This window comes from Aquarana catesbeiana, linkage group LG01, assembly GCF_042186555.1.
Source record: "Aquarana catesbeiana isolate 2022-GZ linkage group LG01, ASM4218655v1, whole genome shotgun sequence".
Lineage (NCBI taxonomy): Eukaryota > Metazoa > Chordata > Amphibia > Anura > Ranidae > Aquarana > Aquarana catesbeiana.
The window spans coordinates 47,148,121-47,175,925 of record NC_133324.1 but is presented as its reverse complement, the minus strand read 5'-3'; the positions used below and the strand labels follow the sequence as shown (position 1 = coordinate 47,175,925).

The 27,805-nt window shown below is 43.5% G+C and overlaps 1 protein-coding gene across 2 annotated transcripts in view; it reads left to right on the top strand.

Annotated features, from left to right (window-relative positions):
• Window positions 1-25,794, top strand: part of PIGO (phosphatidylinositol glycan anchor biosynthesis class O) — a 45,843-nt gene extending 20,049 nt beyond the window's left edge. Inside the window, exons 4-11 of one of the 2 annotated variants that reach the window (XM_073618197.1) lie at window positions 5-128; window positions 1,659-1,818; window positions 8,407-8,586; window positions 13,266-14,844; window positions 19,163-19,366; window positions 19,802-20,007; window positions 22,186-22,256; window positions 25,186-25,794. In XM_073618197.1, coding sequence (XP_073474298.1) covers window positions 5-128; window positions 1,659-1,818; window positions 8,407-8,586; window positions 13,266-14,844; window positions 19,163-19,366; window positions 19,802-20,007; window positions 22,186-22,256; window positions 25,186-25,315 — 2,654 coding nt within the window. In that variant the 3' untranslated portion in view covers window positions 25,316-25,794. Of the gene's footprint in view, window positions 1-4; window positions 129-1,658; window positions 1,819-8,406; window positions 8,587-13,265; window positions 14,845-19,162; window positions 19,367-19,797; window positions 20,008-22,185; window positions 22,257-25,185 lie in introns of those variants that run through there. The other variant, XM_073618202.1, reaches the window with a different exon arrangement.
• Window positions 25,795-27,805: the final 2,011 nt, after the last annotated feature.

Here is a 27,805-nt window from a genome sequence, read left to right as displayed (position 1 = left end):
TCAGTGGACGGGGGAGATTGGGACGTTGTAATTGCTCATTTTCTTGGGGTTGATCACTGTGGACATAAGCATGGGCCAGACCACCCAGAGACCGCCAAGAAACTCACGCAAATGAATCAGATGATAAGGTGAGATTACCTCTTCCTAAGCTTCACTGCTCTGACTCTTGGACAGCTTATCTCTATACATGTGTATGGCCAGATCTAAATATTGTGTATTTTCATTTGCAAGCAGCACGTGACACTTTTGGTTGCTTTTCATATTCTCCAGGCTAGTCTTACCTGGTTTACCTAAAACAAAATTTCATTTACAGAGCTCAGTAGCTCAAGGGAAAATTTGCGCACATAAATAAGTATGAGCAGTGACTTTTTCCTCTCTCGCTTGCAAATTGTCTGTTCCTATAAAATATAAATTGAACACTTAAATATAATAAAACATTTAAAGGTTTCTTACAGTTATCAGGATTCTGTGGTAGCCTTAAAATGATCCCATGCAAGGCAAAGCAACAGGGTCAGTTAAATGCTTTGAATTGTTCTGTGTAGTGATTGTCTCCGCCCCTCATGCAAATATAGGAGCATTTTTACCTACTAAGCGGGAGGTGTGGCTAACCTACGACCTCTGAGCTGTACAGTCAGCAGAGCTTAAACAAAAATATTTTTTACTTTCTGCTATAAAACATATCCAATAAAAAAGTTAAAAAAATCAAATTTCTTCATAAATGTAGGCTAATATGTATTCTGCTACATATTTTTGGTAAAAAAATAATCCCAATAAGCGTATATTGAGTGGTTTGCATGAAAGTTATAGCGCCCACAAACTATGGGATATATTTATGGAATTTTTATATTTAATTATATACTGGTAGTGGCAGCGATCAGCAACTTGTAGCGGGACTGTGATATTGGGGCACACAATCTGACACTAACTGACACTTTGTGGGAACCAGCGACACTAATACAGTGATTAGTGCTAAAAATTTGCTCTGCCACTATACTAATGACACTGGGTGGGAAGGGGTTAAACCTCTAGGGCAATCAAAGGGTTAACTGTGTGCCTAACCAGTATTTTTGTGTACTGTATGTGCTGTTTTTTACTAGGGGAAGAGAGGTATTTTATTCCCTGCTTTGCAGGGACACAAAATCCATCCCTTCCCCCCTGTCAGAACACAGATCTGCCTTGTTTACATACAGGCAAGCAGCCCTGTAGAGGCTATAGGGTGGTCCAGAAGTAGTTAAGCTGGCCATATGTTGCTTAGTGTTGTTTTTTTTGTTTGTTTTTTCAGCCAGCAGGATGAATAAAGAAAACAGAACCAACTCCTACATCTACACACTTGAGGTGGATTGAGGAATCCTCATCACTAAGCTATAGTATTCTGACAGCGGGGAGACTCTCTAGCTATTGGAATACACAGGTCAGCGCTGCAGATGTTGATATATCGGTAGATCAACTTCTGTTCAGCTTCAGTGGCCACACATGGCTCAAAATGTGGCTTGTCCCTGCTGAACCAGCCACATTTTGATCTATCTAACTATGTCCACTTTTAGAATGTTAGAATTCAAGTGCTTCCTAAGAGCAACACTTATGGCATGATATCACCATGACCCCGCTGGTCCCAGCGATCTCATAACTCTTTCATTACATATAAATATTTTCCACAGCTCCCTCATAGAACACCTGGATGACAACACCTTGCTGGTGGTGGCTGGGGACCATGGGATGACAGACACCGGGGACCATGGAGGAGACAGTGAGAAGGAAGTGACTGCCGCTCTCTTCTTGTACAGCAAAGCCCCTCTTTTCTCTAAGCAACTATTAGAGGTACTTTATCCAAAGATTGTTGGTTGGATGAAACAAAATCATATATGTGATATATACAGTCATATTACAAATTAAGTATACCCCATGGAAATTGTTGACCTTTTTCAACCTATTTGATCAGTCAAACATTAGATCTTTACTCAAACAGTGCCTACAGATAAAGGTGATATACTTAAATAAGAGCACAAGGAAAAAAAATGTATTTTCAATCATTTATTCCTGCAAAAATATCAATAGCTGTAATTGTGTACTGTGGAAAAAGTATGTACAGCCTTGGTCTCAGAAGCTGGTATTGCCCAGAAATGACTTCTGGTAGCTGGCCTTCAACTGCACACTGGTCTCTAACTTTGACTAGGTGACATTTTTTACCTCTGCTCCATGCAAAACATTCTTTAGATGTTTGCGTGAAATCCCCCCACAAAACTAGGGCAATCCATACCCTTCTATTTCCTTTTAAAGCAATTCCTTGGTGGATTTGGTTGTGTACTTCAGATCATTATTGTATTAAAAGATTCATTTCCAATTCAGCTTCAACTTTCAGAAAGATGGCCTCACATTCTCATCAAGCGCACTTTGATACGATGCAGAATTTCTGATTGACTTGATGATTTAGAGATGCAGAGGCCCTGAAGCAGCAGGCAACCCCAAACCATAACTTCCATCACCATGCTTCACAGTTGTTATGAGGTTTTTCTCCTGGAATACTGTCAATTGCTTTGCGGCAAACGTCTACTTTTACTGTGACCTAACAACTCTTTGATCAGTCTTCAGTGCATTGTTCCAGAAGGCCTGGTCTTTGCCTATATATCCAATGGCAAACTGTAATATTTTTGGACAGCAAATGCTCTTTTGTAACACACGTCCTATGCAGATTGAATTGATTTAATCGCTTTATTATTGTGGATGCATGTACATTGACCTCAGCTGCTGCACACCCCGCAATGAAATGTTGGGGTTCTTGGAGACTTCCTTTAGCATCCAAGGGTCAGCTCTTGGGTTGAATTTGCTGGGCCAGCCTGTCCTGGGCTAATTAGCAGTCTTTGAAATCTGCAGTCAGTATTTTCCTTACAGAAGAATGATTGATTTCAAATCTTTTTAAATGCGTAGACTCATAATCATTCGCAACATGAGGGCCTTGGAGAGCTCTAATTATTTTGGCATGATGACGCCATACATGTCAATAGCAAAGCGAACCCCAGACTGAGGTTTAAATAAGACAGGTCCCACCTACATACATCCCTAAGGAGGTTGTAATTATTGTCACCTAATCTGGAATCCCAGGTTCTAATTTAATGGGTTTGAAGTGATGGTAAATATATAGGATATACTTACTTTTTTTCACATGACAAGGCTGCATTCTTAAAGCGAAGCTCCACCCAAAAGGGGAAGGCTTGCTTGTTTTTACCCCTCCATCCGCAGTATTCTGGGACACATCACAAGTCCCAGAAGACTATGGGACCATTCACAAGGCTCATGCATTGCACAGTTGGAAACCGGCTGTGGAGCCACAAGGCTTCACTTCCTGTTTCCCTTACTTGAGATGCCAATGCCTGCACCCGAAGCTGCTTGAAGAATCTATTCCGGTGAGGACATCGCTGGATCCCTGGACAGGTAAGTGTCTTTATTTTCAGCAGTTACATTATTTGAAGCTGCTGACTTTAAATTTTTTGCAGGGAGCCTGGATCTCCTCTTAAATTTAGTTCATGAAAATGAATTCAATGTCAGTAATGTTATTATTCAAGTCTTATCACCTTTACAGTGAGGGAAAAAAGTATTTGATTTTGATTTTGTACGTTTGCCCGCTGACAAATCATCAGACTATAATTTTAATGGTAGGTTTATTGTAACAGTGAGAGACAGAATAACTACAAAAATATCCAGAAAAACGCATTTCAAAAAATGTATAAATTGATTTGCATTTTAATGAGTGAAATAAGTATTTGACCCCCTTCGCAAAACATGACTTATTACTTGGTGGCAAAACCCTTGTTGGCAATCACAGAGGTCAGATGTTTCTTGTAGTTGGCCACCAGGTTTGCAGACATCTCAGGAGGGATTTTGTCCCACTTCTCTTTGCAGATTTTCTCCAAGTCATTAAGGTTTCGAGGCCGAAGTATTGTAACTCGAACCTTCAGCTCCCTCCACATATTTTCTATGGGATTAAGGTCTGGAGACTGGCTAGGCCACTCCAGGACCTTAATGTGCTTCTTCTTGAGCAAATCCTTTGTTGCCTTGGCTGTGTGTTTTGGGTCATTGTCATGCTGGAATACCCATCCACGACCCATTTTCAATGCCCTGGCTGAGGTAAGGGGGTTTTCACCCAAGATTTGAAGGTACATGGCCACCTCCATCGTCCCTTTGATGCAGTGAAATTGTATTCTTGGGGTCATAGGCAGCTTTCCTCCTCCTCCAAACACGGCCAGTTGAGTTGATGCCAAAGAGCTTGATTTTGCTCTCATCTGACTATGGTCAGACACTTTCACCCAGTTCTCCTCTGAATCATTCAGATGTTCATTAGCAAACTTTAGACGGGCCTGTATATGTGTTTTCTTGAGGGGGACCTTGCGGATGCTGCAAGATTTCAGTCCTTCACGGAGTAGTGTCAGAGACCTGGTTCAACAGCTCTCAGAGACCTGGTTCAACAGCTCTCATGATTTGCTGGCAAACATTCAAGGGTATACCCTATACCGCAAGGACAGAGAGGGTAAAAAAGGGGGAGGGGTATGCCTATATATCAAGAATAATGTACAAGTGAATGTGAGAGATGACATCACTGAGGGGGCTAGGGAGGAGGTGGAATCTTTATGGGTAGAGCTCCAAAGGGATGAAGCTAAGGGGAAAATAATACTGGGAGTATGCTATAGGCCCCCTAACCTGAGGGAGGAAGTGGAGACAGATCTCCTATCACAAATTGGATTAGCAGCAAGGATGGGAAGTGATATCATAATGGGGGATTTTAATTATCCAGACATAGACTGGGCGGAGGGAACCGCGCATTCATTTAAAGCTCACCAGTTCTTTAGTGTCTTGCAGGACAATTTTATGGGTCAGATGGTAGACGCACCAACTAGAAATAAAACATTACTAGATCTACTGATTACCAACAATACAGACCTGATAACAGATGTGGAAATACGAGGCAATTTAGGTAACAGCGATCACAGGTCAATTAGTTTCAGTATAAATCACACAAATAGGAGACATGAAGGGAACACAAAGACACTGAATTTCAAAAGAGCCAACTTCCCTAAACTACAAACCTTGCTAAAAGGCATAAATTGGGATAAAATATTAGGAACAAAGAATACGGAGGAGAGATGGGTTTGCTTTAAGAGCATATTAAATAAGGGCATTAGCCAATGTATCCCATTGGGTAATAAATTTAAAAGAGCGAACAAACATCCTGGATGGCTTAACTCCAATGTAAAAATGCATATAAAAGCAAAGGAGAAGGCCTTCAAAAAATACAAGGTTGAGGGATCATCCACAGCATTCAGAATTTATAAAGAATGCAATAAGAAATGTAAGGGTGCAGTTAGGTTGGCTAAGATAGAACATGAAAGACACATAGCGGAGGAGAGCAAAAAAAGTCCCAAGAAATTCTTTAAGTATGTAAACAGTAAAAAAGGGAGGACAGACCATATTGGCCCCATAAAGAATGAGGAAGGACATCTGGTTACAAAGGATGGGGAGATGGCAAAGGTATTGAATTTATTCTTCTCCTCAGTCTTCACGAGTGAATCGGGGGGCTTCAGTAACCAAAACTGCAGTGTTTATCCTCATGACACAACACAGGAAGCACCTCCATGGTTAACAGAGGACGGAATTAAAATTAGACTTGAGAAACTTAACATTAATAAATCACCGGGACCAGATGGCTTGCATCCGAGGGTACTTAGGGAACTCAGTCAGGTGATTGCCAGACCGTTGTTCCTAATTTTTACAGACAGTCTATTGACTGGAATGGTACCAGCTGATTGGAGAAAAGCCAATGTAGCACCAATATTTAAAAAGGGCCCAAAAAACATCCCTGGGAATTACAGACCAGTTAGCCTAACATCAATAGTATGTAAACTCTTGGAGGGGATGATAAGGGACTATATACAAGATTTTAGTAATAAGAATGATATCATTAGCAGTAATCAGCATGGATTCATGAAGAATCGTTCTTGCCAAACCAATCTATTAACCTTCTATGAGGAGGTGAGTTGCCATCTAGATAAAGGATGGCCCGTAGACGTGGTGTATCTGGATTTTGCTAAAGCATTTGACACAGTTCCCCATAAACGTTTACTGTACAAAATAAGGTGCGTTGGCATGGACCATAGGGTGAGTACATGGACTGAAAACTGGCTACAAGGGCGTGTTCAGAGGGTGGTGATAAATGGGGAGTACTCAGAATGGTCAGGGGTGGGTAGTGGGGTTCCCCAGGGTTCTGTGCTGGGACCAATCCTATTTAATTTGTTCATAAACGACCTGGAGGATGGGATAAACAGTTCAATCTCTGTATTTGCAGACGATACTAAGCTAAGCAGGGCAATAACTTCTCCGCAGGATGTGGAAATCTTGCAAAAAGACCTGAACAAATTAATGGGGTGGGCGACTACATGGCAAATGAGGTTCAATGTAGAAAAATGTAAAATAATGCATTTGGGTGGCAAAAATATGAATGCAATCTATACACTGGGGGGAGAACCTCTGGGGGAATCTAGGATGGAAAAGGACCTGGGGGTCCTAGTGGATGATAGGCTCAGCAAGCTGCTGCTAATAAAGCAAACAGAATATTGGCATGCATTAAAAGGGGGATCAACTGCAGAGATAAAACGATAATTCTCCCACTCTACAAGACTCTGGTCCGCCCGCACCTGGAGTATGCTGTCCAGTTCTGGGCACCAGTCCTCAGGAAGGATGTACTGGAAATGGAGCGAGTACAAAGAAGGGCAACAAAGCTAATAAAGGGTCTGGAGGATCTTAGTTATGAGGAAAGGTTGCGAGCACTGAACTTATTCTCTCTGGAGAAGAGACGCTTGAGAGGGGAGATGATTTCAATTTACAAATACTGTACTGGTGACCCCACAATAGGGATAAAACTTTTTCGCAGAAGAGAGTTTAATAAGACTCGTGGCCACTCATTACAATTAGAAGAAAAGAGGTTTAACCTTAAACTACGTAGAGGGTTCTTTACTGTAAGAGCAGCAAGGATGTGGAATTCCCTTCCACAGGCGGTGGTCTCAGCGGGGAGCATTGATAGCTTCAAGAAACTATTAGATAATCACCTGAATGATCGCAATATACAGGGATATACAATATAATACTGATACATAATCACACACATAGGTTGGACTTGATGGACTTGTGTCTTTTTTCAACCTCACCTACTATGTAACTAAGTAACTATATGAGTAGTGTGTTACCAATTGTTTTCTTGGTGTCTATGGTTCCAGCTGCCTTGAGACCATTGACAAGATGGTGAGATCTTGCATGGAGCCCCAGACCGAGGGAGATTGATAGTTATTTTGTGTTTCTTCCATTTGCGAATAATCACATCAACTGTTGTCACCTTCTCACCAAGCTGCCTGGCGATGGTCTTGTAGTCCATTCCAGCCTTGTGTAGATCTACAATCTTGTCCCTGACATCCTTGGGCAGCTCTTTGGTCTTGGCCATGGTGGAGAGATTGGAATCTGATTGAATGCTTCTGTGGACAGGTGTCTTTTATACAGGTAACAAGCTGAGATTAGGAGCACTCCCTTTAAGTGAATGCTCCTAATCTCAGCTCGTTACTTGTATAGAAGACACCTGGGAGCCAGAAATCTTGCTGATTGATAGGGGATCAAATACTTATTTCACTCATTAAAATGCAAATCAATTTATAACTTTTTTGAAATGCGTTTTTCTGGATATTTTTGTTGTTATTCTGTCTCTCTCTGTTAAAATTAACCTACTATTAAAATTATAGACTGATCATTTCTTTGTCAGTGGGCAAATGTACAAAACCAGCAGGGGATCAAATGCTTTTTTCCCCTCACTGTATCTTTAGGCCCCATTTATTTATTTCAGGTACTTATAGCGCCGTCAATTTACGCACCCTTTACATATATATTGTACATTCAATTCAGTCCCTACCCTCAAGGAGCTTACAACCTAAGGTCCCTAACACACATTCATACATAAACTAGGGCCAATTTAGACAGGATCTTATTAACCTACCAGCATGTCTTTAGAGTGTGGGAGGAAACCCACGCAGGCACAGGGAGAACATGCAAACTCCAGGCAGATGGTGTCGTGGTTGGGATTCGAACCAGCGACCCTTTTTGCTGCTAGGTGAAAGTGCTAACCACTACACCACTGTGCTGCCCGAACCACTACACCACTGTGCCATTTAAATGAACATCTAATGTTTGCCTATCGAAATATGTGGAGTCAACCATTTCCTTTGGGGTATATTTACTTTTTCACATACCTGTTCAAATAAGAATACATATAGGAACATTAAATATCTCCGTTGTTTCCCCTTGCATCATTTCAGGCTGTAGTTTAGTTTCCACTTTCAGCTGCCTGCTGTTTATCTGACTGTTGTTTTGTTGTAGGACCCCGAAGCTGTCCCCCAGGTGAATTTGGTCCCAAGCTTGGCGCTTCTGCTTGGGATCCCCATCCCATACAGTAACCTGGGAGCCTTGATCAGCGACCTCTTCTGGTGGTCGGAAGATGGGGATGACATATCAGCACTCCTTACAAAGACAAGTGCTTATCAGATTAACACACAGCAGGTCTGTACATTTTAAGCTGTAATTATTATTATTCTTTGTAAAGCACCAGCATATTGCGCATAGTACCCTGTTTCCCCGAAAATAAGACCTAGCGTGATTGTCGGTGATGGCTGCAATATAAGCCCTTGCAGGTCTTATTTTCAGGGGAAACAGGGTAGGGCTTATTTGGGGGGTAGGGCTTATATTGCACCCATCACCGACAACCACGCTAGGTCTTATTTTCGGGGAAACAGGGTAGGGGGTGCAAATGGCTATCTCCAGGCAAACCTAAAAAGGAACTTGTGAATGATTTGTATAATGTAAGAGTTGGGGAGCACTGGGCACTATATAGGTAAAGGTGACAGGTGGTGCATTTGATCGGAATTACTTGATCGTTTGGTAAATGGTCAGAGTAGATAGAAAGAGGAATGAGATATTTTTAGTGTAGGTGAAAGTCTGGTAGGATGAGCAGTAGATATCATGTAGTCATGCACAGGATGAGGCTATGATTGAGGAGGACATAAGATAGACCGTGGAAAAGCGAAGCGGACCATTTTGACCAATATTTTAGTAGGACATCAGAAAGGAGGTACGTTTTTTTTGAGTGTTTAGAAAGTAAAGCTTAGTAACTTGAATTTAATTCACAGACTGATGAGAAAGTGATAAAGAAACCGTCAGTGAAGGGCACAGATGAAGAGCACAGAATGTAGAAGATATAAGTCTCACGGCAACATTCGTGATAGGTCGTAGGTAGGGAGTGGCACTACATTTTAGTGGAATACTCGGTACTATGGTAACTGCATTCAGTACTTGTCTCTGGAATCTATTTTAGAAGCAGGAATTCTAAAAGCTAACAATGCTTACTAATTATTAAACTAATAATTAAAGCAGACTTTTAGACCACGTTCACACGGGCACACTTTAAGTGGTTGTAAAGTCTTATATATACCTGGCCTTAGGTGATACACAGGGATGAAATAAATCTTCCTACATAGGTTGTACCTGTTTATCTGCAGTCTTCTCTTTTCCACATCCGTTCAAAGTACTGAATTTATAAGCTTGTCTGAGAGTTCAGAAAAAAGGGGGCAGAGAGCTGAAGTTGCACTCTGTAGGGCTAAGTGAGGAGAGTTGATAGCAGAGAAAAAATGCTCCTGCGCACAAGTGGATAACCAGACAAGTAGTATAAAGACACAGGCCTGGCTGCCCTCAAGGATGGGGAATCCTAATAGTCAACGATAAAAAAGAAAGGGCGCACCAGCTATGTGCATTATTTTTTGGATGTGAATTTATTAAAAACAATAATAAAAAGAAACTACTCACAAGCAGTTATAGAAGGTCTCGCAGTGTAAATAGTCATTGACTAGCAGCATGCAGTCTAGGATGAGCGGAGCTCTCCAGAGGTCACAGAGGAACTCACAGAGATCACTGCTATCTGAGGCGTTTCGAAGGGAACATCCCTTCTTCCTTAGAGCTCAGCAGTCAAGGAGAGCTAAGTGAGGAGAGATCTGAGAGCTGATTGGAGGGAAGGGACACCACACACCCCACTTCACACAGGAACAGAGCTGAGGCTGTCAATCTTCTGGAGGTCCCTGCCCTGTCACCATTTTTCTCTTGGTGTCAGGAAAACTTGTCAGAAGTGATTCATGCTGATAGCAGAGGAAGAAGGCAGCAGACAGAAATGACACTTAGTGTTCTAAATTGAGACAAAAACTCACTATACAGGGATATGCTTTGTTCATATTTTATGTCTGAGGTTTAAGGCCTTATTCACTTCATGATGCAGAGACGTCAGTTTTTCTGCACGTGTTCTGCAAGGGCTCAAAAAAACAATGTTTCTCTATGTGCCCTGTTCACACAATAATGTGCGGATTTTTTCTGCGCAGGAATCTGCAACATAAACTGACCTGAAATCAATATTTGTGTGAATAGGGCACATAACTGACACACATGAAAATTGATGTCTCTGCAAGTGAAATCTGCGCGGTTTTCCCATCAGTTTTCATGCACGTATGGTGTGAATGAGCCCTAGAGTGGAACTAAGCCCATTGATTTTACAGTTTCAAAAAACAGTTACATTCCTAGCATGCCGGGATGCTACATATCACATCTGCTTGTGCTCTCAACTGTCAAACTGTTCACATGGGCAGCACTATGGCAACTGTAGATCAAACAGAGGCTTATATGGCAGCTTCCTTAGCTGATAAAGATGAGGGTTTAGTTTCACTCTAAGCGTATGCCCGTACAGAGATGCACAGGTATTTCCTGCATCCCTGTGCAGACGGTCCCATTCATATCAATTAAAAAGCATCAGCTGCACAATTAATCGTTATAAAAAACACGATCTTGATTCAACCCTCCCTCACGATCTTAATCCAGCATTTCCACAATTCATTCATGTAACAAGTGCAGAGCATTCTCTGCTCACTCACAGCTGTCAAAAAAAAAAAAACAGCCTTAAAAAGGGTACTAGAGTTGCTAAATCTCTGTGTATGGCTGTGTATGGGCTTTGACAGGAGCAATCTTTGTTCAATCCCGTTGCCCCAAATGGCATAAAAAAACGAAGGTAAGCTTAATTTGTCGTAAAATTAAATCACGTGTTAAAGTGATACTAAAGTCTTGTTTTTTTTGTTTAAAAATAACAAACTTGTCATACTTACCTGCTCTGTGTAATGGTTTTGCACAGATCAACCCCGATCCTTCTCTACTCGGGTCCCTCACCAGCGCTCTTGGCCCCTTCCTCCTGTCGCGTGCCCCCACAGCAAGCAGCCTGCTATGGGGGCACCTGAGCCGCTGCTCTGTGTGTCCATTCAGACATGGAACCGCGGCTTGGCCCCGCCCCCTCTCTCTCTTCATTGGCTCACTGGCTTTGATTGACAGCTATGGGAGCCAATGGCACCCGCTTTGTGTCTCAGCCAATTAGCCGCTGCTGTGCCGCCGGCCGCCCGGGGGGGGGGGGCGTGGTTGTTTGCTGCCCCCCCAAAAAAAAAAAAAAAACACCAGCCGCCACTGAAATCAACCCCAGTATGTTTTCATCTATACAATGCCAAAATGTTGTATGTTTGCAGTGTATCTAAAAGTGATCTACTGTCATTCTGATTTAAAAACTAAGAATTACGTTGCAAAAACAATTCAACCATATACTGCCCAGGCTATAGCCAATTGACGGCCGAGCAGGTGCTTTCCCATCCTGACCAGACGTCATATGACATCCTGTCAGGAAACGCCGATCATGGGGCCGTGCAGTGGCATAATCTGTCACTGTCTGTGTCCACAGCCGATGACTGATCAGTGTACTGGCTCGCTGCCGGTACCCTGTGACCGCCATGACCAATTGCAGCAGGTCCCATGACAGTTGTACACAATGGATGGCTTCCTTTTATGCCATCCATTATGTACAGTTGTGTTGCTAGCTGTGATTGGTCAATTTGATCACATGGTACAAACATGGCTAATCGCAGTCCACCTGCACCATGTGATTAGCGTTCACCAATCACAGCTAATCAAAACAAAACAAACTGAATGAATCAGTTTCATTCAGTAAAATGGTTGCTTATAGCAATGTAAAATACAGTGGAACCTTGGTTTACGAGTAGCGCGGTTAAAAGACGGCAACTTATTCTGACTCAGTTTGCGAGTGTTGACTCGCAAAACTAGCAGAATTCAAACTAATGGGGTGTGCAATACCGCATTTGGCCAGAGGTGCGGGGGCATCGGAGACACCGGGAACGGTTCGGAGCCGTTCGGAAATACTCGGGATCACTCGGAAATACTCCCTTCCTGAGGCTTTCCAAGTTCATGCCGAGCTGTCCCCGAGTATTTCTGAGGCTCTCCAGCGCCCCCCACCTCTGGCCACATGCGGTATTGCATGTAATAGAAGTAAATGCGGAACTAATTATCTTCGTTTCCATTGACTTCTATGGGGAAACTCACTTTGATATGCGAGTGCTTTTGATTACAATCATTCTTCTGGAACGGATTATGCTCGTAATTCAAGGTTCCACTGTAATGCGTAAAAAAAAAAAATGCTGATCACTTCGCCAGAGTAGTACAGTGTTACTATGATCATATATTTTTTAATTTCTTAATTTTCCAAAAAATTATGACAAATAATTACAACTTCAAATACTTTGGAATGTCTACTTTCCAAAAAGGGTCATTTGGGGGGTATCTGTACTGTCCTCGCATTTTTTGGCCTCAAGAAATGAGAGTGACTGTCAGTACATCATGATTGATAAATTTTCAGATATATCACATAGTTTGTGGTCTATGTAATTTTCCTGCAGACTAAATAATATACACTGATTTGGGTTATTTTCACCAAAGAAATCTAACGAAATATATTTTGGGATAAATTTATGAAGAAAGATTGCTTATTTGCAAAATTTTATAACAGAAATTAAGAAAAAACACATTCTTTCCCCAACAATTTTCAGTCTTTTGTCGTTTATTTAGTAAAAAAATAAAACCCTGTGGTGATTAAATACCACTAAAAGAAAGCTCTATTTGTGGCCTAATTGGCCTGGGCAGGAAGGGGGTGAAAGTGCCCGGTATTGAAGTGGTTGGGTGATGCTGTATTACAAATCACAGTGGGTTTTATACTGTGTTCGCCTTTTTGTTGTGTTATCGCTGTACCTGCTTTAGTTTGCAGCTACCTTTTTGTGCTGAGGACTCTCACAATTACTATGTGTTCTCTCTCACAGGTAGCCCGTTATCTCTCCTCCTACTCCCAGGCTGCAGGGGACCTTTCTGCTGATAAGTTGAGGCTCCTCCATGATCTTTCCTCCTCCTCCATGGCAGAATACAAGCAGCTGATGTCAGAGTGGGACCAGAATGCGTTGTCGGAGGCAGAGATGGAAGAGCGACTGACCCAGCTGGTACAGAAAATGCAAGTCTACCTCAGCCAGGCCCGCCATGTGTGTATGGAGTCCTGGGCCCGCTTCCACCCGCTTCGCATGATCTTCGGAAGCCTCATCCTCTTTATGTCATGCGTCGTTTCTTACATAGTTGCTGAAGCTGGATTGTCTATGAAGGTGTCTTACAGGAGTCTGCTGGGGTATCCGGTGTTTATCTCACTGTTGCTGACTGTTGTACTCGGCCTGGGCACATGGATGTCATTTGTAGATATGGATTTAGTATCTCTTTGTGCTTTAGTCACTATCGTCTCTCAGCTCAGTTTCCTTTACATTTTCAGGTTAAGGAAGTATGCACAAAAGAGATGGTGGTCCCGGCCTACCTCTCTCTTAGTGTCAGGGTCCTGCATTGTGCTCTTTTTCCGCTGCTGTACTCTGTTTTCGGACAGTTTTGTAGTGGCGGAGGGAAAGGCAGCTCAGTTTTTTCTTGCGTCATTGCTCTTGGTGACAGTGGCCAAGCTACACTGGGATGGCAGACTGACCCTCCCAACCTTTACCCCGCTAGGAAGTGAATCTCTGAAGCCCTCACTTACACCAGGCTATAAGAAGGATGGATCCCGGTTGTTATTGTTACTTGCAGCCTTGGGGCTGTGCATTCGCCTCTCAAGCTTCTTTCATAACTGCCGGGAAGAGACGCCAGAATGTCATCCATCTGCTTTTCTGACTCCGCTGTCCAGCGTGCAGGATCCAGAACTAAAGAACTTCTCTTATATCTGTTGTGTCTTGTGCCTGGGGGTCATTATCTACCTCATCAGAAAGTGGCTGCAGCACTATGGAAACTTGAACAGCTCCTCCCCACTGGTCCTGTATGTCCGATGGGGGTTCCCGCTTATAGCACTAGGGATTTCCTGCTTCTGGGCCCTTAGCTCTGGCACAGAGGACACCTTTGCCAGGCTGCGGGAGCTCACACACCTAGCCCTGGTGGCCTTCCCCAGGGCCATATATGTCTTTGCCGGAATGGGCATTTTGCTCACCCTGTGGAAACCAATGACAGTTTATATGAAGCAGAACCAGGACTCCAGTGCGGACAACACAGTGACCACTTTTGGTGGTGTGCCAGGATCGCAGGCAGAGCTCCAGCATGTCATCCCACAGATCTACAGGAAGATGCAACGCACACTAAAGAACCGGCTCCAGCATAGCAGAGAGGGAGAGGAAGGAAAGAAAGGAGCAGCACTGGAGGCCTACGGACTAGGCAGTGTATACTCTGCCGCAATGGTCATTATTCTGTCTCTGCTCACCCTTGTGCTTATAATGCTGCACAGTGAACGAATGACCCCTGCCTTCCTCCTCCTATTATTAGAGGCACTGGTCATTCTCCAGATCCATGGACATGTCTCCAACCTGTACTGGGCACCTGATGACAGCGGTGAGTTAAAGTGGAACTTTAGTCAGAAAGTTAAAGTGATTGTAAAGTCTCGTTGTTGTACTTACCTGCTCTGTGCAGTTCATTTTGCACAGAGCAGCCCCAATCCTTCTCTTCTCGGTTCCCTATTCTGCGATCCTGGCCTCTTCCTGTTCAGTGCCCTCACAGCAAGCGGCTTGCTATGGGGGCACCTGACCCGAGTCACAGCTCCCTGTGTCCATTCAGACATGGAGCCCTGACCCGGGCCCCGCCCCCGCTCTCCCCTGATTGGCTAGCTGACTTTGACAGCAACAGGAGCCAATGGTGCCACTGCTGTGTCTCAGCCAATCAGGAAGGAGAACCTTGGAAGGCTGAGACACTCGTGTACAGCGCTGGACAGAAAGAGACCTCAGGTACGGACTTTACGGCATACTTGGTCCGGCGTACCGGATTTCATCGGACAATTCGATCGTGTGTGGGCTCCAGCGGAATTTGTTTTCTCAAAGGTTTGACAGACTTAGATTTGAAACATGTTTCAAATCTATCCAACGGACTCGAGTCTGGTCGAAAAATCCACTCGTCTGTATGCTAGTCCGACGGACAAAAACCGACGCTAGGGCAGCTATTGGCTACTGGCTATGTACTTCCTTGTTTAGCTGTCGGACTTTGGTTGATCGTGTGTAGCCAAGTCCGTTCATTCGGAAAGTCTGTTGAAAAGTCCGCCGGGCAAAGTATGCCGTTAAGTCCGGTCGTGTGTACGCGGCATTAGGGGGGCTGATGCACACACAAGGCTTTTGATCTTAATGCATAGAATGCATTAAGATAAAAAAACCTTCTGCCTTTACAACCCCTTTAAGTCCTGCTAGATCACTTCTGGCTGGCCCCTTTTGCAGGTATACCTATGTTACACAGTAAAAATAAGTGCCTATACTTTTTAAAATCCAGTAATACACTGTCTCACCCTGCTCTGCACATGCTCAGTTGCTCTCCTTTTTTAGGTACTGCTGAGTTTGTAAAGGCCGATCTGCTGACTGCCTTAAAGCAGAATTAAACCCTCCTATCCTTTAGCCCCCGGTAACACTGAATGCAACTTTGAAATTGTGGTATTTCACTTGAAGTAGCACGATTTCAAAGCCGCAGGTCAGTGTGATTTCAGGTGCAACTTGCCTGAAATCTGTGTCAGTGTCAGATGTCTACACAAGTCGCACCTGAAATTGCAAAAGATAGTGCAGGAACCATTTTTTTCTTAAATGGGTGCGGCACCACGGAGTCGCACTGATTTGAACAGTTCCATTGCCGACAATAGGGTGTGACCTGTCATGCAGTTTGGAACTGTCAAATCGCATGACAAGTCGCACCGGTGTGAACGGGGCTTACAGCCAAAGAAGCTGCTTCTGTTTGATCTGCAACTGCCAAGGTGCTGCACATGTGATCATGTTGCTATCCACCGCTCTGTTAGAGACAACAGAGCCCCAGTAAAAACTGTTTTACCAGACAAGAAGTGAGGAACAATCTCCAACATCAACAAAGACAAACATAAAAATGTTTTTGGTAGAGAAAACCAGAACTTCCTTCAAGTTTTTACTATTTTACCCTAAACTAAAACAAAAAATTTTGGTTATGCTCATCACTCTTTATTCCAGTGATCATGGTTACCAGGACAAATAGAGCCGGTGATTTTTCATAATGGGGACACAGATAGAAAAAACCGGCATGTGTTCTAATCCTTTCCCAGTTATCCAGAGCTAAAAAAAAAAAAAAAGAAAGTTTTGGCTGGACCTACCCTGTAAAGGAAATGAAAGCTTATTTAGAAAACACAGTGAGCAGGCAGGATATTATCTCAGAAAAGACATGTAATGTCTCTTCCCAGATAAATTATACCTACCTGCCTGCTCCCAGTCTTCAGTGGCATGTAAACAGTTCAGCTTGCATTGCGAACATCAGACGCTGTGTGCTGGGATGTTTGATTCCTGTGTATGCGCAGGAGTTACGTCATCCCGCGCCAACCAATGGAGATGCCCAAAGAGTGTCACCTGGGGAGAAGGTGCTGGCGAGGGACCCGGACCGCAAGAGAAGAGTTAAGTTTAGTTCTGCTTAAAACTTTTTTTTCCCCATGCAGTGGGGCAGTGACCGCACCGCACGGGTTAACTGCTTGTTTTTGCCTAGGGGAGAGGAGAGCCAAGATATACTCGCCTAATCCGCTGATTTCTTCTAGAGTAAGACCAATCCCTGCACAGCCTGACTGCATGGGGAACATTTTTTTTCACCCAGAGTTCTTCTTTAAACTGTTACTAAACCCAACACAGTAAAATCTGTCTGTATATGCAGCATAGCATGCTTGTTATACTCACTGTGGAACTTAAGGGGTTAATCCGCCACATTGTGTAAAAAGGCTGTTTTAATCTGTATGTAAAGATCCTCCCCCTCCTGCACTGTCTATCTGGGAAAGGCCAGCTAACACAGGCAGGGTAGCCGTCCTGCGCATGCTCAGTTGTGTCTTTTATGCTGGAGAGAACATTTACTTGTTCTCAGAGCCAGCCAGGTCACATGATATTGACATCACACATGTGGGCGTGTATACGGGCTGTAGTGGAAATCTCCTCCTACCTGAACTCTCAGCACTGGAAAGACTGTTCAGTTTATCATGTAACCGTGGTATACAGATCATCCAAAGGGGTATATAGTGGCAGTATTTTAATGTAAAAAGAAGATTTATAAGCTGTGGGCCCTGTGGGGGGGGGCCGGATGAATTATTTTCATAGTACTGGCTTTAGTAAACACTTTAAGTCTAGGTTACAAGTTCGCTTGGTACAGAAATCCTTCATTGCTGAAACTTGCTTTCCAGATGCCTACTGAAGCCCTGTGACAATGCTCTTGCTCAGAGCTTGTACAGGGCTAAAGACCCGCCCCCACTTGACAGCTCAATTTGTTGATTGGCTGTTAAGAGCTGATGCTTCACTGCGGGAGGAAGCAGGGAGAGTTGTGTTCCTGCACACCTGGAAGTATTATGTATGTCACCGGGCTCCAGCTGCCATTGCAGAAGTAAAGAACAGCTTGACTATCAAGTGTACCTGTTACCTTATCCTGAATGGGCAAAGAACAGGTTCGTTTTAAGAGATTTTATTTTTTCATAAAGCCATTTCTAAATAACTCAGTACTTTTATTAAACACTTTTGTTTTCAAAGCTGAAATTTACTTGCACCATCCCTGTGTTTTTTGGTTGTTTTTGCTGTAGACCAGGGGTCTCAAACTGGCGGCCCTCCAGCTGTTGCAGAACTACAAGTCCAATGAGGCATTGCAAGGCTGACTGTTACAAGCATGACTTCCACAGGCAGAGGCATGATGGGACTTGTAGTTTCACAAAAAAAGCTGAAGGGCCGCCAGTTTGAGACTCCTGCTGTAGACAGAGTGTGCAATCTAGTTAAGCCATTAACAAACTGCAGCAGTTTCCAATGCATTTCTTCCCGGGCAATTGTGGCCATTTTTGTAATTGGAAAATAAAAGTTATATCCAGACCCACAAAGTCGGTGACATCAACTTTCTCAGCAAGATAATCCCATATCCTTCTCATTTTTTATAGCTTAATGCAGAAAGGCATTTCACAGGTTAACTCATTTTTTTTTGCCCCATTCTCTCTGTGTTACATGACTTGCGTTTTTCTGCACTTGATCAACGCTGGTCACCGCAGTTGTTTTCTATGTACCTTGTTCACATTGCAACACTGCCTTCAGGTTTGTTGCAGTGTGTTGTGGAAAAATGCAGACATGCTGCATTTTTCTGCAACGCACTGGTGCTCCCCCGAAGTCACCATCCATTTATGCAACCCCTTCCCACTGCCGGAACACAACGGACCCTAGTGTGCACGTTAAAATGGATTGTTTTAGCGTGCGGCTAGTGTGAGTGGGCCATTTTGTAAAGCAGCGTTGCAGACATTGGGCTGCTTTAGAGAGGCACTGCACATCCATGAAGCACATTTCTGCTTGTTTGACACTCTAAAAGCAAAAGGTGTGCAATTAAAATGAATAAGCTAAAACGATAAAACAAGCCAGGAGGAGAGCCAGGTCACATGACCTGTCAAAGTCATGTGAATAGCCTCACTTCCAATGCTGGAGTTCTCTCTGTAGCATTGGGCTTCAGGCTGCAGGTTCCATACTGAGGCCTGCGTTTTATGAATGGGCTCCAGGCTGCAATATATGTATAACAGAATTCAGATGATGATATACTTGCTTTACTTTATAAACAGGCCTCCTATTAAAGGACAATAACATATGGTAACAGGCTAGAGTTGACTGACCTTCAGACGATTAGAGTGGTATAAATACTATTTTTATCGTTACTTTAGACTTGTTTTGCGTCCCGTGGTACGCGGTCATAGCGTGGGCTCTCGCCGCCACCCAGAGCTTCTACTACACTGGTCACCAGCCAGTTTTCCCTGCCATTCACTGGAATTCGGCCTTTGTGGGCTTTCAGGATGGACACACAAACAACATCATCCCTGCACTGCTGGTTGCTGCCAACACCTTCTGCTCCAACATCCTCTTCTCAGGTAACAATGATTGCAAATTTTTTTAATCTGCAGAAATAATACAACAGTGCTAACAAATCAGAACAGAAAATTACTGGGAGTTGAGGTGAAAGGTCAAGGCAATCCATAGAATATGGACCGTATAACTTGCCAATAACTGAAAGACATTAGGAGCGGACCAAACCAATCAAATTATAGCATGATTTCCTAATCATGTGTTCATGGAGTTCTTCTCCCAGAACAGTACATGGAGTATACTATTCTCTCCAATATATGGAGATAAAAAGAAGTGTGGTTGGGATATTTGAAGGGCTGCTCACTTTCCTAGATTAAAGGCAGATTATAATGGGTGTGGCTTGTTGTGGGTGTGGTCTAAGGGGTGTGGCATTAAGTTGCATTGTAAAATCTATATTTGGAGATTGTCTGATGTAAATGATATCTTCTCCCCTGAGGAAGCCGGATCCTGCCTACTGCTGCTCTGGCCGTTCCTGTGTGAATCCCCCACTGGGCGGAGGAAGAGAGGGAAAAGAGAGACCCGAGAGGGGGAGAGTGAGGACGAGGACATGCCTCTAATGGAGATGAGGCTGAGAGAGAATCCTGACTGCTTCTCTGTGGCTCTGCTTCAGCTGGGGACCAAATACCTCTTCATCCAAGGAGTGCAGGTACTCAGACAGCTAATCATATGACCACAATCACTCATTATTCAGGGAGTACATGTCCTGAGCCCAGTGTTACTGTGTCTGCACACACGCTTCGTTCAGGAGTGCAAGTAGTAAGCTAGCTAATATTTTGACCACAACCACTCATTCATGGAGTGCAGGTACTGAGCCAGCTAATACTGTGACCATACACACTCTTCATCCGGGAGTGCAGGTACAGAGCCCAGTGTTACTGTGCCTAAGCACACCTTTCATCCGGGAGTGCAGGTACTGAGCCAGCTAATACGATTATACACTTTCTTCATCCAGGGAGTACATTTCCTGAGCCCATTGTTGCTGTGTCTGAACACACTCTTCATCCAGGGAGTGCAGGTACCGAGCCCAATGTTACTGTGCCTGCACAAACTTTTAATCCAGGGAGTGTAGGTACTGAACCTATTGTTACTATCACCCAGTGGTGGTGCATCCATAAGGGTGCATGGGTGCCGCCCCCTCTCTCCAGCCACCCCCTCTAGCACAAATAGATAGATTCATGCATTGCATGAATCTTTCTATGGCTGCCGCTGCCACCCCCTATTCAGGCTCCTGGCCCCTTTTTGGGTGCCGGGCGTCTGAATTACAGCTGCAGGGTTTTTTTTAAGCACCTGATTAGAGCCATAGGCTTTAATAGGCGTCAAAATAGGTGACCTGCGAGCACCGTGCAGGGCGCTCTTAGGTCACTCAGCTGTGTTAGAAAAGCGAATGAATATTCGCTTTCCTAACACTAAACTGCCTCTCCGGTGCTCGGATCTGTTACCCGTCACCTGATTGGCTGAAACGACAGGAGCTGTAATTGGATGTCAGGCCTCCAATCTTAGCAGAGGACGGGAAGAGAGGACAAGAGAAGACATTGAGGAGCTGTCCCACCGCCACAGAGACAGGTTAAGTACAGACAGGGGGTGGGGGGCACACTGGTAGCATTTGATGGGGCACACTGGTAGCATTTGATGGGGCACAGTGGGAGCATTTGATGGGGCACAGTGGGAGCATTTGATGGGGCACAGTGGGAGCATTTGATGGGGCACAGTGGGAGCATTTGATGGGGCACAGTGAAGCTGCATTTGATGGGGCACAGTGAAGCTGCATTTGATGGGGCACAGTGAAGCTGCATTTGATGGGGCACAGTGGCTGCATTTGATGGGGCACAGTGGCTGCATTTGATGGGGCACAGTGGCTGCATTTGATGGGGTACAGTGGCTGCATTTGCTAGGGCACAGTGGCTGCATAAGATGGGCACAGTGACTGCATAAGATGGGCACATTAGCTGTATCTGATGGGGCACAGTGACTGCATAAGATGGGCACATTAGCTGTATCTGATGGGGCACAGTGACAGCATTTGATATGGCACAGTGGCTGCGTTTGATGGGCACAGTGGCGGCGTTTGGCACAGTGGCTGCGTTTGATGGCACAGTGGCGGCAATTGATAGGCACAGTGGCTGCGTATGGTACAGTGATGGCAATTGATTGGCACAGTGGCTGCGTTTGGCACAGTGAGGCTGCAATTGATGGGGGTTTTTTTCAGGATTTTTCAGTTTGTTTGCGCCCCTCCAAAATTTTGAGCACCAGCCGCCACTGCTATGACCACATATGCTCTCCATCCAGGGAGTGCAGGTACTGAGCCTATTGTTACTATGACCACATATGCTCTCCATCCAGGGAGTGCAGGTACTGAGTCTGCAGGCACTCTTCATCCTGGGAGTTCAGGCACGAAGCCTCATCTTACTGTGTTATCGCACACACTCTTCATCCAGGGAATGCAGGTACTGAGCCTGATGTGAATGCACACTCTCAAATACCATGGGAGTGCAAATATCTATCGACAAACTATTTGTTGTGGCATTGTTAACCTTTTCCATATTTGGTCAGTTGTCACCTTTAATCCACAATTGATGGCAACAGGATTTGTGGAAACTGAGTCAAAAGCAATTGATTACTATTGATTATTGGTCTAACATTGGCATGCTTTATTAATACCAGCCAATCTGTAGACATTTATAGGGCTGGTAAAGTAATGTAAAGGATGTAACCCCACTGCCAGACAAACATAGGCTTTGCCTATCACAACTACAAAGATTTAGAACAGTAATTCAGTTTGAGAATCATTCTTTTCAACTCGTGTTTGCTTTTTGTTTCCTTACAGCTCCTGTCCTGTGTCTGTGCGGCTATGATTCTTCGGCGTCATCTTATGGTGTGGAAAGTGTTTGCTCCAAAGTAGGTTAAAGCTACTTCTATCTAAAATGACCACATAAATGTCCCTAACCACACATAAAACAATCTTCTCTTTCTATGAATACGGGACAGGAAGATGGAGCTTAGTTCTAGTTTTTTGTCCCTGGAGGCGGGATGTCCCAATTTCTAGTTAGAATGTTTTTCCAACTAAAGAAGCTGGAATATAGACTTGTGAAGGGGATTCTTTTTGTATGGCTGATGACACATGACCCCTATGCTCAGGGATTCCCTGCATAAAACAGATTCCACATTCAGGGATTCACTGCATTAAACAGGGCTCCACATTCAGGGATTCACTGCATGAAACAACTCCTATAATCAGGGATTCACTGCATGAAACGGGGTTCCACATTCAGAGATTCACTGCATGAAACAGGGCCCCACATTCAAGGATTCACTGCATGAAACAAGGCTCCACGCTCAGGGATTCACTGCATGAAACAGGGCCCCACATTCAAAGATTCACTGCATAAAACAGGGTCCCGCATTCAGGGATTCACTGCATGAAACAGGACCCCACAGTCAAGAATTCACTGCATGAAACAGGGTCCCGCATTCAGGGATTCACTGCATGAAACAACCCCTATAATCAGGGATTCACTGCATGAAACAACCCCTATAATCAGGGATTCACTGCATGAAACAACCCCTATAATCAGGGATTCACTGCATGAAACAACCCCTATAATCAGGGATTCACTGCATGAAACAGGGCCCCACATTAAGGATTCACTGCATTAAACAAGGTTCCACACTCAGGGATTCACTGCATTAAACAACTCCTATGTTTAGGAATTGAATGCATGAAACAAAGCTCCACATTCAGGGATTCACTGCATGAAACCGGGCCCCACACTCTGGGATTCATATTAAAATGGGAAATTTTTGAACATCTGTGAAATGTTTACTTCCATTTGTATTTTTATGTCCCTGGAACATCAGTTTATGGTCCAGGTGTCAGCAGTAGAGGAAGTGAAGAGGGAACCTCCCCAATGAGTACACAGGCAGACGGAAAAACCTGTAATAGTCCCTAACCCTTCCACTCTACATTAAAAAAAATGCTATGTATGGAAATAAGTATGGGCTGGAGTTGGGCTTTTTAAAGCTTAACTCCAGGCAGATATAAAAAACAAAAACAAATTACTGCCACTCTTTATTCATTAATACATCATTAAATGTAATTTAGGTATATGGTTTTGACCTTTTATCACTCTCTTGCAGTCCCTGTACAGCAGAGGTCAGAGAAGGGAGGGAGAAGCAGCACAAAGAGCCGGGTGTGCTGCAGGGGAAGGCTTAAAGAAGGGGGAGCAAAGATGAGCTTAGATTAGTCTGTTGCTTCAACTTTTACAAGTAATACTGCAGCAGAGAAAGATCTGGTCTCTCCCCCTGCTAGATAGGGCTGTGCTGTGTGGCTGAGCTTTGTAAATCTCAGGGCTGAATGGACAGAGCTGCAAATCTTTTGGCTGGTAAAACATTTCCCATATATGTATTTTATCTGTGTGTTTAGCTGTTTTATTCGTGTGTTTAGCTGTTTGACTGGAGTTCAGTATTACGTCTATAGTATCCTTTGTTCAGTATTACGTCTATAGTATCCTTTGTTCAGTATTACGTCTATAGTATCCTTTGTTCAGTATTACGTCTATAGTATACCTTGTTCAGTATTATGTCTATAGTATCCTTTGTTCAGTATTACGTCTATAGTATCCTTTGTTCAGTATTATGTCTATAGTATCCCTTGTTCAGTATTATGTCTATAGTATCCCTTGTTCAGTATTATGTCTATAGTATCCCTTGTTCAGTATTATGTCTATAGTATCCCTTGTTCAGTATTATGTCTATAGTATCCCTTGTTCAGTATTATGTCTATAGTATCCCTTGTTCAGTATTATGTCTATAGTATCCCTTGTTCAGTATTATGTCTATAGTATCCCTTGTTCAGTATTATGTCTATAGTATCCCTTGTACAGTATTAGGTCTATAGTATCCTTTCTTTGGTATTACATCTATAGTATCCTTTCTTCGGTATTACATCTATAGTATCCTTTCTTCATTGTTACATCTATAGTATCACTTGTCCTCCTCCGCTCCCCCTCCGCTCCCCCTCCGTGTCCTCCTCCGCTCCCCCTCCGTGTCCTCCTCCGCTCCCCCTCCGTGTCCTCCTCCGCTCCCCCTCCGTGTCCTCCTCCGCTCCCCCTCCGTGTCCTGCTCCGCTCCCCCTCCGTGTCCTCCTCCGCTCCCCCTCCGTGTCCCCCTCCGCTCCCCCTCCGTGTCCTCCTGCACTCCTCCTCCGCGCCCTTCTCCGCTCCCCTCACCATCCGTGTCCTCCTCCGGTCCCCCCTGCCGCAGATCTCTCAGAGCGGAGGAAGGAGCTGATAAATCTGTAATTTACCGACTCCTTCCTTTTCCCAATGCACAGAGTCAGTGTCCATTCATAACTGAGCATTGTAAATTGTGTTTACGATCCTTCAGTTTATAAATGAACAGGAGCTGCGGTCTCCTGTCCATTCATCTTTAGTGCAGCTGAGATTGCAGAGAAAGGGACTGGGGAATCTGTGTCCTCAGTCCCTTTCTCTGTCTCAAAGGGGAGATGTCAGGGGACTGTTTAGACCCCCGATCGCTCACCAAAGCCCCCCTTCCCCAACAGGGTTGATAAAAAGAAATTTAAAAAAAGGAAAATTTGTAATAAATATTTAAAAGTGAAATTGTAAAAAATAATAGAGCATTGGGCATAGAGCATCCCTTGTTTAATATTACACCTATAGTATCCCTTGTTCAGTATTACATTTAATGTATCCCTTGTTCAGTATTACATTTAATGTATCCCTTGTTCAGTATTACATTTAATGTATCCCTTGTTCAGTATTACGTCTATAGTATCCCTTTAATTTATTGTCTACTTCTTGTCTCTCAGGTTCCTGTTTGAAGCTCTGGGCTTCACAATCAGCAGCATTTTTATGGTGTGTGGGATTGCACTGGTTCTGCGAGTGGACTGTGTCGTTCGTGACTGGTTCCGGAGGCTCTTGGTCCAGCAGAGCAGGTAGCAGCGGAGGATGAACTAGAACTCTCTCAGTGCCTTTCCCAGCCCAGGCTGTGGCCTGCTGCACTAATTGCATTTTGCCAGCTGGCAGAACCCCGGACCTTTCCGCCATATTTGTTTCATCTGTCTATTCGAAGGATTCGCCAAGAGACAGCAGTAGCTTAGACTCGCCTGGTATTATCAGCAGCCATTTTCTGACGGCTCTCCTGTCAAGTATTTACCATGGACAGCAGACAGTCCGCTATCATTGCTGCAACATGTAGAGCGGTGTGGGTGAGCTGCATTTTACTGGAGAATAAATGTAGCTTTTGGGAGAATTAAAGAAAAAAAAAAACAATTCATAGAAGGACACTTACCAACCACTCCCAAGAGCTTGCCATAGGCGTTCAATACGTCAGTGACTGCACAATAAAGATTGCTTGAGTGTATGTGTGCAAGTGGTGCTGGAGTCTTCTGAAATAAAGGCAATCTTGTGCTACATTATTATTGGGGTCCTCCTGTATGCATCACATTAGGGAAACTTATCAAAACAGCCACAGAGAGACAGTGCAGAAAATGTTTTTATTTTTTGTACTCACCCTAAAAGGACACAGTGGAGACCTTAAGATCTTGACCATTGGGTTATACTGCCACCTGCAAAAGTAAGACACAAAGAACAAAAAACAAAAGCAGAGCCTAGGGTAGTGATGGAGAACCTTGGCACCCCAGATGTTTTGGAACTACAATTCCCATGATGCTCAACTACACTGCTGAGTGCATGAGAATCATGGGAAATGTAGTTCCAAAACATCTGGGGTGCCAAGGTTCGCCATCACTGGCCTAGGGGCAACCCCTGCTGGTGGCCAAACTTGAGGCAACTCCGTTACAAAGAAATGAATAGAAGAAACACAGCTGGTCACAAACGGAACAACCAAAGGTTGACCTTTAATAAACACAAAAAAAGGATTTTACATTGATTTAAAAAAAATTCTCTTCTAATCACTGAAGAAAATGGTGGAGATCTTTAGACCTTTAACCACTGGGATGTCTCAAAGCAGTTTCTACCAAGGGCTGGGAAAAAATAACAATGAAAGCTCCCCCCTAAGGCAAAGGTAACTACACTGCCACCTATAGGACTTTGTGACCAAAAGGAGCATCCGAGGATGCAACAACACCAACCTTGGTGACAGAAAAAATGAAAAGGCTTCTCTGCCTCAGCCGCTGTCCGGTGTTTCTCGGGCTTACCGGTCTCACCGCGAGCCCAGGAAATGATCCGGTGGTTTACGTGGCTGTCCATAGAGGTGAAGGCAGACCAAGATCATCTCTGATCAACTCTATGATCTAGAAGGCCAGAAGCGACATCATGACGTCACTTCCGGTTAAGGGCGGAAGTAAACATTTTTTTTTGGAAAGTATCAGATTGTTTTTTTTTTTTTTCTGATGCTTTCAAGGGTAGAGAAGAGATCTGGGGTCTTAAAGACCCAAGACGTCTCCAAAAAGAGAACCTGTCATGCTTTGTTGTTATCACAAGGGATGTTTACATTTCTTGTGATAGCAATAAAAGTGATAAAAAAATTAAAGGGACAGTGTAAAAATAGGTAGGACGCACACACATATGTAAACCGTGATTGCACCACGTATCTGAGGCATCTCCTTGAACATTATAGCAAGAGAAATAATTCTAGCACTAGACCTCCTTTGTAACTCTAAACTCGTAACCTGTAAAAATTTTTAAAGCATCACCTATGGAGATTTTTAAGTAGCATACTTTCTCACCATTCCACGAACGTGTGCAATTTTAAAACGTGACATGTTAGGTATCTATTTACTCTATGTAACATTATCTTTTATACCTTACCAATGGGGCTTTAATGCAACCAATAATATGATGTAACACAATGCAAGATGGGTAGATAATCAAAGGTAATTTCTATTAGTACAAAAAGTATAAATAGTAAATTCTGACATTAAAAAGTCAGGACATGAACTGGAGTACAAAATTCATAAAAGGAAAATACTCATGACGGGGCAGTGTACAGTAAAATACACCATAGGCAGCAAAGATATAATAGTGCATAGTCTAAAACGTAGAATTCTGACGTGTTTCAACCCCAATGGGTCTTCTTCAGAGGATAGATATATGACAACTGTAGGGATGTAAACATACATAGAAAAATGAAGCAAAAAACTATATATATCTGTATAAACCATGGCCGCCTATAATCATTAAGAGCAACGTGACTGGTAATGATGTAACATATGGACTTGTCCATATTTATACAGATATATATAGTATTTTCCTTTTATGAATTTTGTACTCCAGTTCATGTCCTGACTTTTTAATGTCAGAATTTACTATTTATACTTTTTGTACTAATAAAAATTACCTTTGATTATCTACCCATCTTGCATTGTGTTACATCATATTATTGGCTGCATTAAAGCCCCGTTAGGGGGTTTCCCGTTTTTCGTGGGTTATATATCATGGTTTTTTTTTATTAAATATCATTAAAGT